At 39.9% G+C, this 13,378-nt stretch overlaps 1 protein-coding gene and 1 long non-coding RNA gene across 3 annotated transcripts; one reads left to right on the top strand and one right to left on the bottom strand.

Annotated features, from left to right (window-relative positions):
- The first annotated feature begins 1,023 nt into the window (after positions 1-1,023).
- Positions 1,024-4,062, top strand: LOC115748197 (protein FRIABLE 1-like). The gene is made up of 7 exons (XM_030684647.2): positions 1,024-1,173; positions 1,883-2,029; positions 2,129-2,217; positions 2,350-2,482; positions 2,579-2,808; positions 2,923-3,399; positions 3,701-4,062. The coding sequence occupies exons 1-7, from the start codon at positions 1,024-1,026 to the stop codon at positions 3,948-3,950; spliced, it is 1,476 nt and encodes a 491-aa protein (XP_030540507.1). The 3' UTR covers positions 3,951-4,062.
- Positions 4,063-6,570: 2,508 nt separating this feature from the next.
- On the bottom strand, positions 6,571-8,808 carry LOC125316393. Of its 2 annotated transcripts, none has more exons than XR_007199621.1 (2): positions 8,361-8,808; positions 6,571-7,771 (listed from the first exon to the last, which is right to left on the bottom strand). It is a non-coding gene; the product is annotated as an uncharacterized LOC125316393 (long non-coding RNA). The 2 variants fall into 2 exon arrangements; XR_007199622.1 differs by having other exon boundaries at positions 8,350-8,808.
- Between the last annotated feature and the right edge of the window lie 4,570 nt (positions 8,809-13,378).

Consider the following 13,378-nt stretch of genomic DNA (forward strand, 5'->3'; position numbering starts at 1 on the left):
CAAAAAAGGTTCTAACCTCGTAATAAATCAAATGTGGGTAGGGAGATGTTGCCCAAATTAAACAATAGTTCGTGGATCATAACTTCCATCTTCCATTACCCATAAGAAAATAATTTAAACTAGACATTGATCTACAATAGCAGCCATAAAAACTTGAAAATATTCTTTAATCAACATCTACTCACTCAGTAGAGAATTCTAGGTTGCATTGGGCAAGATATGTACAGATATTGAGAAGAATTGCTAGGAATTGAAAATTCAATAGTTTAAGCTTTGATTCTCTCACAGGATAGACTTTAGATTATTCTTGAACTGCCAATCTTAAAATGTAAACATAAAAAATTAGATGTTAAGAATGGAACTTCCTGCCGAGTGAAATTTATTTTTTCATATGATGTTTCTTTGCCTATAAAGGCAGTTAGTATTACATTTTATAATCTTTGAATTATGAATTAGTTTTGTCGACTTTTTCTTATTGCCTGTGAATTTTATATGGGCAGTTCTTAATTAAAGCTAGAACTCCCATTTCACCTCAAAGTCAGTTTGCTATAATTTCAATTTAAATTGAAGATTGCATGGTAAAGTGTTAACCAGATAGAAAATCAATCAAGCAATCTTTTCCATTACAAATTCAAAAATCAAGAATAACAAATCTTGTTGAAAACCTTCTCCTCTTCAAAACCACAAAGCTTGCTCATCCTCTCATCCCCTCTCCCGTTATACCAAAAACCGAATAAACACCAAATTGCCAGGAGTTCGGGAAAAATCTGTGACCTCTCTTCTCCTAGCTCCAATCCAACTCCCATGTCTCCAATCTTCCCTCCTCTGCTATAAATAAAAAAAACTATTTTTGTGGTCTTTTTTTATCACGCGCTCTCCTCCTTTCCCTGCGTAAGTTTTCAGGTTCTATCCATGGCGAGAAGAAGAGCATTCGAATCACTAGAGGATCAGCCAGATGCGCCAAAGTCGATGCCCATTCACAGGAGAGCACGCCGATTTCCGGCATCCCGAGTCCTTCTGATCATGGCGGTGCTGCTTAGCTTCTGGTTTATTTCCAAGATCGTAATGATAAGCAGGTTGAGTCGGATCGAGGCTCTTAACAACCGAGGGGTCAGGGTCGACAACCGCGACGTGGGTGCCTTCGATGACCGAGGGTCGTCAGACAATTTCGAAGTAAGATCCTGTTCTTAGATATGGCCCCGTGCAATGCCCTTTGATCTTCTGTGTTTTAAGTTGTTCCGGTGTTTATTCTTAGACCTATCATTCATTATTTGCAGTTTTTCTGTTCGTTTAAAGTCTAGGATCGTTTCGACCACAAAAAAAAAAAAAAAAAAGAGTCCACGATCGTCTGCTCCGTGCATGAAATAGGCAGTCACGTCGCTGTGCTTATGTTCTACACATGCTCGTTATTTATATCTGAGCGAGGTCGAAAGTAATCTTATTGTACACAAGGACTGGTTATTTCCATTTAAGCCATAAGAAATTTTCCTTTTGTTAAGTTTCGAACCTGGATTTTTACCCTGAAGATCAAGGTGAAAAGTTGCACGCTCTTTGTTAATTGTGTTTGTGAAGCGCCGTAGAAGCTTTTCGCCCATGTTCACTTTTAGTTTTCTTTTGAAATACTGCAAACCTAATTGTGAAATCTTTAGATTTGTTCGAGATTAAGATGTTGTAACAAGTGTAATTTCAAAATACTTGGCATTATCTTTAATATAAGGAACTTTTAGGGTTTTTTTAAAACCAATTTTGGTAGTTGAGCTCGTTACCACAAACGCTTTGCGAGGTCGAAATTTACTCTAGGGCCAACAAGGATCATACTTCGCTTAACATATTATTACTCAAGATTCAATTACCTCATAATCCCAAGTTTCTTGCCTTTTAGACATCCAAACTCTGGAAGCAGCCGATTCTGAACGATAGATACTACAAATGTATCAATCGGTCAAGGCACGAACCGGGTCCATCCAACACGACGAATGGCTATATCTTAGTCCACGCGAACGGGGGATTGAATCAAATGAAAATAGGAGTAAGTTTTCTTAGCAATCCAAGGGGCTTCCTGTTATACTTTTGCATTTTATATCGACAAATGCCAAATCTCGCGTGTATGCTTCTATGGCTATCGCAGATAAGCGACATGGTTGCGGTCGCCAAGATTATGAATGCCACCCTTGTTCTGCCTCACCTGGACGTCACTTCCTATTGGAAAGATACGAGGTATGCATTGATCGTTTCATTCCAATTTCCACTAGACTATATAATAAGATTGCGCTTTCTTTTCCTTTTTCGTCATTTAAGTATTTTTCGTGTGTTGATTTTTCGATTCCAACACCATCCTTGGTGATTCAGTGGGTTCAAAGATCTGTTCAACTGGAGGCATTTCATGGATGTCTTGAAAGATGACATCGATATCGTAGAATCTCTCCCACCAAAACTTGCATCAGTGCCCCCCCTCAGGAAACCTCCAATTTCCTGGTCAAAGGTATGATTTTGGCCCTACCGTTTAAACTGATAAAAGATCATGTTCTCACTCATTTATGTACTTACATCTAAGAAGTGATTAACGCCTTGGTTGCAGCCTAGTTACTACAGAAAGGTAGCTCAGGTATTAAAGCGCCACAAAGTAATCAGATTCCCTCAGACCGACTCTCGTCTGGTCAACAACGGCCTGGCCGGATCGATCCAAAGACTACGTTGCCGGGCGATGTACGAGGCGCTTAGATTTGAGAATGGAATTGAAGAGCTTGCCAAGAAGTTGATTGGAAGACTTAGAGAAAATGATGAACCCTACCTTGCTCTTCATTTAAGGTACTACAGAGACCTAGTTCTCTTGGAAAAAACCCATCCCATCATCTTGTTCTTTTTTCTACCGGCTTTCCACTACTAAATCAATTGACCATGAGTACAATCACAACACTACAGATATGAAAAAGACATGCTTGCGTTTACAGGATGCAACCACAGTCTTAGCGCAGCCGAGAGCCATGAGCTCGAGGTGCTGAGAAATAAGACCGCCCATTGGCGGGACAAGGTAATCAACGGCACGGAGAAGCGGCTCCGGGGTGAGTGTCCGATGACCCCGAGGGAGAGCGCGGTTTTCCTCGAGGCGCTTGGCTTCCCTTTGTCTACCAAGATATATATTGTCGCCGGGAAGACATACGGTCAGAATGGGATTGGCCCGCTTCGATCCAAGTACCCAAACATCTACACGCACTCCGATTTGTTCACGGAAGAAGAGTTACGACCATTTAAGCGCCGGCAGAATAAGCTCGCGGCATTGGACTACATCGTGGCACTGGAGAGTGATGCTTTTGTTCACACTTATGAAGGCAACATGGCTAAGGCAGTCGAAGGTCATAGGAGATTCGAAGGTTTCAGGAAGACCATCAGCCCTAACAAGTACGTGTAAAGACTGGCAACTTTTCAAACGTTCGCAATGCATGTCATTTCATTCAACCGTAACATAATCCACGCTTTACATGACAACCGACAATTGATGTGTCTTAGATCAAGTTTTGTGTTATCTAGAGGCAGGCTCAACTATAATATTTAGTGGAAGTGGGACAATTGCATGGCGTATACTTCCTTTTTTTAAGAAAAAAAAAAAACATGACCTCTGTGTTTTGAGTCAACAATTTCAAGGTAATTCAGTCTAAAGAAATGGCAAGGCTTGATGTTCTAACTTGGATTGCTTTGGCAGACAAAAGTTTGTGAAGTTGATTGATGATCTGGATGGGGAGCTGATATCTTGGGAAGATTTCTCACGGCAAGTGAGGAAGTCACATGAGGACCGTGTCGGATTACCATCCCGTCGGCAATCGGGACAATCTTTCAAATCGGAAGAGAATTTCTACGCAAACCCTTTCCCCGGCTGCATCTGCGACAAGTCTAAACTCCACGACAGAGCGCGAAATGCGACAATCTCGGCACAGAGAAGAGGCAGCCTTTGATATCGAGAAGGTTGAAACCATCAAAGCGTGGATGTAGCTCTTGTTGTACATTTGTAGCAATTTTTTGCTCTTCAAGTTGGGATCAAGAAGAGAAGGATTCTTTGACAAGGGACAAAAGAGAGGAAGCTTACTCAATTCTTTGGAAGACAACTGGTCAGTTACTGATGCATATTGTAAGATGACAATGGCTTCTTTTTGTGAACTTTGGAAGGATTACAATGGCCTTTCGATTTCATTTTCAGGATTTTCAAAATGTACATACAGAGAAACAAGGACATATTGAATTTACGTAATTTTTGTTGGAAATTTAAGTCGCTTCTTTCATTGTGGGTATTGTGACCACGACCACCATAAAAAAAGGGGGAAAAAAAGACAGGATCTGATGAATCTTTGCAATTTATTCAGACATAATAATACCTGGTGGGCTCTGTTGACTTTTGAGCCTTGACAATAGAGCTCGTTCCACTAAGATGATCATGACTAGGGAAAAAGAAAAGAAGTGGCCAGAATATAATATATGGTGAACAACTTAGTCAAAATTGGCCACATTTTATTGGGAAATCTATGGGGTATATCTGTTCTTATGCTGTCAACAACAGTGAACAAAAGGATCAAAAGACCGTGAAATTAGGGTTCTTGTTAGAGTAAATCCCAACAATCTTTTTTTTTCTTGGCCACCATGCTGGTTTTGTTGCTCATTAGACACATGAAAAGACCGAGATCTCCAATTTTGTCCACCTAGATTGTAGGCATCAGTGTTCAAGTTTTTCCAAGATGTGAAAGTTCAAAATAATTTTGGAAAGAGACACTTCTGCTGCATATGCTTTCATGCCAAATGTTATATATGGTCTCCTTCAAGTTTCAAGTCTAGGGACAAGTGATGCACGTGTTCTTCATGCCAAATGTTATATATGGTCTCCTTCATGCCAAATACTAATGGTCGATTTCTTCTATTGAAATCACCAACTAGATACTATTCGGTAGGTTTGTTCTTCACTTGATTTGATGCTTGAATAAAAAGTCAGAATACGCCGGGAAAGAATAGAGATTTGATTACGTTCTCTAAATTTCTGTCGCACCTCGGACAAACAAGATCGAAGCACAGTAAAATGTAACATGAGACTCCGAAACATCAAGCGGGGCATGTATTTTTATATCTCGTAAAAGCAGAAGGGTGATTGGTGCTAGAGTGCATCATGACAAGGTCCACTCAACAGTGCAACCACAATCAAAATCCCCTTGATCCTCCAATTCGTGGCTGAAATTGAATCTTGAGATTGAAAAAAAAGGAAAAGCAAACCCCAATGGGAAGGATCTAATTGGGGAAGAGAGAATTTTGAAATAGGAATAGGAAGGAGGTAAGGTCAAGGAATTGGGGCCCCATTTGAAGGGAGCAATTCCAATCCCTCGTGCAGTTGAAATATCATAATCTCTCTCTCGCTCTTCTTCTTCTTAGTCATCTTCCCCATGTTCTTCCCCTAAAGTTTTTGTAGTCCAAGGAGGGGACATCTTAGAATTGATATGTGGGGTGTTGAAGACAGTCCGTACCATCTAGTGCCAAAAAATTCCTCTCTCTTGGACCCATTTTTGGTGCTCTTTTTTTCCCCAGTTGCATCTATTTCGTTTGGAGCATTGATGAACTTTCTGTGCAGATAGCTAAGGCAATAATAAGCGGAAAAATCACAGGACGATGGGGAAGAGGAATCCATGTTTGCGTACCAATAAAAGACTGAATTAATTGCAAAATGCTATGGATGTTTGAACTTCTTTCGATTGAGAATCAAGAAGATGATAAGCTTTCTCAAAGCGCTATCATGTGGTGTAGAGAGAGAGAGAGAGAGAGAGAGAGAGAGAGAGAGAGAGAGAGAGAGAGAGAGAGAGAGAGAGAGAGAGAGAGAGAGAGAGAGAGATTATAATCTATGCCTTTATATTTTATATTTGTTTCTTTATGAGGTATCTAATCCATTTATGGTAAAAAGAAGCCACAAGGCATTGAGTACTTAGAGAGAAGGTTGGTACCATGTGAGAAAAGGAATCATACAAAGAACAGAATGTTGGAGGCATGTGATGAGAGAGGCACACCAAAATGCATGCCCTTGGAAAGGAAAAAAAACACTATTACACCTAGGGAAGGTTTTGGTTTGAAGGAGAGTTTTTTGTTCATCTTATTTTCTCTTTTGAGGACTCATCATGTGCATGATTATTCCTCATTGTGAGGTCCCAACTTTGGAAGAAGAAAAAAGAGACCCTTCATTATAGGGGTGAGTATGGTTTGGGTGGACGATTCCCACATTTGGAACTGTAAACCGCCCAATAATTTCATGGACCCACCTGAGAATCGGACCGACGTCCTAATAAGATGAGACTATTTCGAAGGACTTGTAATTGTATAAGGGTGAATAAGATGGACCTTTATCTTGTCTATGCTATAAGGTGGTCCATCATGTTGAGATGGGGCATTGCACTTCTAGAAGATATATGTGAAAATGCAGCTAGAAGCAAGTTAGCATGATAAAATAAAGAGAGATGAAGTACACAAGACGGTTTCTCGTGTTCCTAGAACAAAAGACATTTCTGGCTTTGCTACAAGTTGTAGCAAAGCAGAATAGCACGAACTACCGATGGCCATGTCATGCTTACTTTTGCAAATCGGTGTTCATTCATGACAACAAGATTGAAGTAACTCATGAGAGACTGCTGCGGGTGGTTCTATGTATGGAACCGAGAACCGGTCCCCATGAGAACCGCCGGTTCTAGGCATGGGATCGGGAACCAGTCCTCGTGAGAACCGCCAGTTCTAGGCGATCCAAGTGGTTCCTGGTTCTTTTGCACAACCCTATTTCTTTGACATTTCTCATTTGCTTTGGATAGTGGTTACTGCATCATGAAGCATGTGGGTGTTAAGCTCTTGATCAAGCTGTATTATTCTTTAATAAAGGACAGTGTGATTCAATTCTTGTAAGATATAGCACATTTCTTGGGGAGGCAAAGAATAGAATCTGGTCAAGTTAATTTGGTCTACCCAGAAAATGCATGATCCACTTCTAGGGTTTGGCCTCCTCCTCTGCTCCTTCCATGTCCATTTGAGCATATGGAACTTTTTTTTTTTTACCTGTGAAAACTTATATGGATTCTGCTATTAGGTTAAGCTAATCACACTCTAATAACAATGGATCTGTCACCAAAACTCACTTAAAAGGACATAGATGACTCCGTGTGTTTCATGCATATGTTAGCCTCAAACCGTAACTTTTAGTAGGTTTTGTGCCATGCAAGATACTACTAAAGTTGTCGAGGCACCACCCAAAATTATCTGGAAATTGTCACAACAGAGATCGCAAACAAGTTTCAACATATGTAACTTGAAATGGCCAATATTCATTGTTTTCGCAGTTTGAGAAAATGATGACACGGAAATTCTAGCTGACCTTGCATTGGTATCGGAATGGAGCAGCATAAAATTGAAGCACGCATCGGTTCTCCAACGGCTTTTGGAGAAAAATCATCCGGACATGGCACAACTTGATTACTTACATCACTGAACAAGATTATTGGAAGACAAGGGCATAATTAAAGGAGGGAAACAAACCAAATCAATTGTCGGAAGCATCTGCAAATGAGATTATTTCTGAAATTGCGGTAATCTACTGAGCAAGACATAGATTGAGATTATAATCATTGTTGCCATCAGAAGCTACTCCATTTACCCAGTCTATAGACTCCATTTTTGTCCACGAATCAGTATAAAATTTTGAGATGAGCACAACATTTTACGAGCAGGTTTTGAGCAAGCAACATGTGTACTGATTAATTCACCAATTCTAACACAAAAATGCCAGGTAAGTGAGGCATCAACAGAAGATCCGAACACTTCACCGATGCCAAGTTGCTGTTTTAATTGCAAATATGGATAAACCAAACTACCAAAGTATGCTTCAGTTTTAAATTGCCGAGGAAATGTTCTTCGATATAAAAATCCCTTGAAGCTCCATGACGTTTTTAAAAGACTCTATGGCTGAGTAGTTAGAAAGTAAAATAACGAAGCAATTTGTGTCGGTCAAATCTCCCTTTTTTTCCTGTGGCCAAAGCCTCATAATCGAAGAGACATCTTCTGTTCACAGTCAATATAAATTTCAGCTTCCATCCAAGGTACCATTTTTTGCTTTCCAGCAGATAAAGATAGCCAAGAAGAAAAGAACACCCTTGAACATACCCAATACCTACTTTCCTACCAGTGGAACTAATGCATGAAAAATAACATGTATATATATCAGAAAGTAAGCCCTAGATCAGAATTCATGCACTGTATCACATCCTACATAAGCAATTCAAATGGGGTGGTGTCTGGTAATAGCCACAAGCTAGGATATGGAAGTCAATCGAGAAGGTCTTCACCAACCTCAAACTTACTTGAATTCCACGTTCTTCACATTGCGCGGCTTCGCTCGGTCTTCTCCGGGCCTTTCTCCGGCGAGCTCTTTCCGGCGACGCACAAGATCAATTCTTGACGAGGAGATCATTAGATTTGAAGCCACTAAAGGAGGTATCCAAAGGGATAGCATGATCCAAGATCCAAATATGTGGGAGATGTTCGTTGGTGTGGAGATGGGATCAATGCGATCCCTTTGGATGCCTCCTTCAGTTGCAGTAAGAACCAATCTCTCTCTCTCTCTCTCTCAAACGAAGAAAAGTTTGGCAAGGTGGGTTTGGAGTGAGGCTCAGGCTGTCCATATAAAAGAGAACAAATGCTGTACCAATGGCTACAAAGATGATCTTTCTTCCCTTTTTTTTTTGCCCCTAGCAAAAGCAAAGGGCTAAAGAAGATTTTCCTCCTCCTTTTTCATTTCAATATATTCTAACCCCCTTCCCAAAAAAAATATATATATATTTTATTCTTTTTTGAAAGATGAGATCCATTCTCTATTTAACCAGACACATGGACAAAAAGTTTTCAAAATGAGTGGGTCAACCAATCTCTTCTTGGAAAATCCCCAACAAGTTGGATGACAATATTCAGAAAGTAGGAATTGAATTGAATTACATAAAAAAAAAAATGAATTAGTCTAGCCTGTGTCCTTTTTTCCCATTCAAGTTTTGTGGTCCAACCCATGTTCTCTCCCCCTCTCACCCACCAAACTCTCTTTCATGCTTATTTCACAAGCAACACATTCTCATACACATCATCCGTTCATTCATTCACTGATCCAACAACCAAGTCCATGTTCTCTATATGATTTTCGATTAATGGCGCGAGTTAAACATGCTCTCCCCTGTATCGATTGCGGCTTACAAACCCTAATGCTGGTGGAGATTCGCCTGCCGCGACGGAGTCGTTAGATCGACGGGGTAATTTTTTAACCAATACCACTTCCATAAAATTATCGAGAGCGGCCTAATATAAACGCGCGAAGATTATCGATTAAGCTGGATAGCATCTGTAATTCGTTCATAACCTTTTTTTTTTTGCAAAACTAGGTATAATATACAAATCGGTCAATGATATGATCATATGATTGACACCCTTTAATTAAAATAAAAAAAAAATTGTTCGGCGGATCCAAAGCGATCCGTAGCTGTGTCCGGACTGTGGGGGCTTGAATTCAACCCTACCCGGTCAAAGTTGCAATGACATAATTAAGTTGTTAAATAAGTCTGGTCAGATTGAGTAGACTATCCGCTTTGGAAATTTAAATAAGCACATCTAGAGAGAGAGAGAAAGAGAGAGGAACAAAAAATCTGCACACATCCAGGGACTATGAAAGAGATTAATATATACATTCTTCCTATTATTTTATAATGCATCTCGGCCTAAACAAAGAATTATTTCCATTCCTACTTGGTAACTATGGATTAGAAATTAACGATTCCTGCAACATAATGCATCTCGTCACGTCGGCGCCGGCCAGCCAAATGAATTGAATTAGCACAATTGCAAAAGATTTATGATTGAATTGACAAAAAAAAAGAAAAATTTAGGATTGAATTAACATAGTTGCAATAGGTCTAGGATTTCTTTTTGTAATTATTTTTTTTTTCTGGAGATGTGAAAACCGGAAAAAAAAGTCCAGATTTTGGGCATTTCCCAAATGGGAAATTGTCTATAGCTGCAATAAAAATTTTAAACAAAAAGGTGCTCAAATGCGAATAGGTGGTGCACATGGGTCTAAGTAGGGTCTCATGCACTAACATGGAGTCACGAATAGGTGTCAGCTTACATGGATTAGTGATGATATTATGGCTAAGCAATTAAATTATGCTTAGGCCACCCCATGACCACATGGAATTTACTGAAATTAGTGACATCGTTTCGTTGAATACTAATAGCCGCGCTATCGATTGTCTACAAAACCCTATACATAGTATTTAAATCCGGTTGTTGACTGACCCGCTATTATTTTTTTTGTGGCATCATCGCATTACTAGTTCTAGCTAAGTTCTTGACTAATAACGATTTATCGGAAGGATATAGCTGACAAGTATTAAGATAATTAGAGCCTAGGTCGAGTTGATTGTATGAGATGAGGGAAAAGATCCCGGGAGATTAGTTGGTCGATGAGATGATTCGGGTTTCGAGCATTGAGAAGTTTGAAAAGTTCGATTTATCTCACAATAAGGTCCTCCTGGCGGCCGGGTCCAAAGGCCGAGCCAAGACCAATTAACTCTTGATTGGACAAAAAAAGATGGACTTGGTTTGATGTTCCCAAGTTTGCGCACAATTATTCACTTTAGTGCCATATTTACCAAAAATAAAATGAAAAGTTTCGTGAAAAAACATGAAAAATTCATAGACTTTATATGTCTTTGGGAATTAATATGAGATGATCAAATGGTCTGACGTACATTCTAGTATTTCTTTTTAAACGTTCACGAATATTTACCCTCGTGAAATCTAAGATCAACACAAACGACAAACGGTGTCCCGCGTGAACTTAAGTCCCGTTCACACGTCGCGTCTAAAAAGGATCAGTAGTCATGTAGAGTACTTGTACTCGGAGAGGGAGAGGAAGGCCATGTTCATAGAGAACCAACCAAAAGATGGCATTCAACTCCACTTATTATCGTATGGTACATGAAGACTTTTTTCCTTGGATGAATTATGTCCCTCAAATATTATTATTGAGTGCATTCCCTTGCACTCATTCATAGGGGAAGCAATTGCATCAACCAAACAATAGAGGCAAAAAAAAAAAAAAAAGGAAGGGGAAAAGACCCAATTGGTGGATTCAGCAGTTCTCTAGTGTTAGTGCAAGGCCTCATCACTAGACTGTTCTAGTACTGAATAATTCCAACAACGACTTTTCATAGAAGTGCATTACACTGAAAACAATACTGATGCAGCTTCAAGTAGAATGTGCTGCATAATGTGCCAGCTGCTGGAGAAAAAGCTCCAGTTGTATCCTTGCAGAACTTTCTCTACAAGAATTCTTTTGTCAGTCAGTGAATTTTTCCTGAGCTACTACTTTTTCCAAATTTTCATCACAAACTTTTGGGAAATGCTTGGAGGGACTAGTCCTACGTGAATGACCCATCAGAGCTAGTCCCTTTTCCTTTCCCTTATAGTGTCCAAAGGAATGTGGAACCAACACTCAACAGTGGCAACATATGTTGGCTTTTTCTTTCCATTCCAAGTTCAATCTCAGCCATTTGATGGCCATCTTGATCTCAGGAACCCTCAGTGCTAAGGGGATTGCATTGACTCCTGATGATCATGATGGACGGTGCTAGATCTTGTCCACACTAGAGAAGCAAACATGGGCCCACAATCACAGTCCACAGTCTCTCTCTCGCTCTCTCTCTCTCTCTCTCTCTCTATGGTGCTTACAGAGACCCCACCAAAGATTGGGGTTTTCCCTTCTCTTGCCCATATAGTAGGGTGGGTGGTGGGTAAAATGTGGCTGGCTCTGAGGCTGATGATGTTGTTGTGCGTGTGATGTGATATGAAAGTAAAGGTTTGGTTGCTTCTATGGTTCACGTCCTTCTCAACCCAAGAGTGCAAGAGCTCTTCCCACATGTGTCCCTTCTTTGCAGGACAGGAAAGCTATTCCCACCCAGCACTTGTAACCCATCTGATAGGACACAAAGGACTCTCTTGGTGAACTTGCCACTTGTATTTTTCCAATTTCAATAGCATCTTTCTAGTTTCTATCTCTCTCACACACACACACACTTCTGTCCTGTGAAAATGCAGGAGAATCTCATAGACAACATGAGAGAAATGATAACGACATTTTCACAGTTTTCCCAGGAAAGAGAGTGTCTTGGACAGAGAATTTTCACCCCCATCAAAGAATGGGAAAAGATCCTCAAGTGGCTTGAAATGGTTTTGTTGCCACAACAACTGTAATGAATTTCAATTGCATTATTTCTGATTACATGGTGTTTTTTTGCTTGTTGCTAATTCAATTGTATTGGGGTTTTTTTTGCCATTGAAATCATCTACTGGTGGTCCCAAACAAACAGCTAATGTCTTTCATTCTCAACTGAATATTTCTTTTGGGGGTGTGATTGGACCACAGCCCTGCTGGCATCATTCTGTATTGCATGAAAAAAAAAAACATTCAGTGCTCTGTTCATCATTATGAGTAACTGTTAACTTAGCTGCACGTAGGCAAACAGTTACTATGCTTGAAAGATCCTAGCTGGAAAACTCTGCAAAAGAAAAACAAAACTGACTATCATGTAAGTTGTCTCTTTTTCTCCTTCTTTTGCCTTACTGATTCACATGGAATTGTGGTTGGACCTTAGAGCTCAAATCTTTCTCTCTATATAGAACAAGATTTATCTTCCAATCCGATGCTGAGCGAAAGGCAAAAGAGAACGATAACCGGGGTTAGCTCAACAGTGAAAGAACAGACATTTGCATAAGGAATAGGTACTCGATCCGAGCTTTCGAGGTGATTATCTGTCATTTACCCGGCGAAAATTGGCAAAAAACAATTCTTAAACAAAAAAATTCCATCGAAGCTCTGTCTTGAGTCAACTTGGTGATCTTTTAACTGTAAAGTTGCTGCAACAACCGAAGTTGAAATAAAGATTTAGGGGAGGGGGTAAAAACTAAAAAGAGAGAGAGAGAGAGAGAGAAGGTGGTTGGCAACAACAGCTCTGTGATGATGCTGAGTCAAAAGCATTACAGATGTGCCAAGCCAGTGTGAGGAGATTTTAATGAATGGCACTTGAAGGGCACATGATTTCCTAGTCATGCTTGTCACTATTTGCAGGATACATAAAGATAGATTTTGATTTTGATTTCAATTCTAGAAGCAGAGGATTCTCTGTTTGATGTTTCAACCCCATCATTACCCCTCATTAGCTATATTCGTCTCCATTCATGATGCGTATCATCTTCCAAATTCAAAGCTTATGTTGCCATCTTCAAATCTTTCCTCTTTCTTGTAAGGCTGAAAGATAAAGTTGAAAATGCCCCAGCT

The sequence above is a fragment of the Rhodamnia argentea genome, chromosome 8 (genome assembly GCF_020921035.1).
Source record: "Rhodamnia argentea isolate NSW1041297 chromosome 8, ASM2092103v1, whole genome shotgun sequence".
NCBI classification, from domain to species: Eukaryota; Viridiplantae; Streptophyta; class Magnoliopsida; order Myrtales; family Myrtaceae; genus Rhodamnia; species Rhodamnia argentea.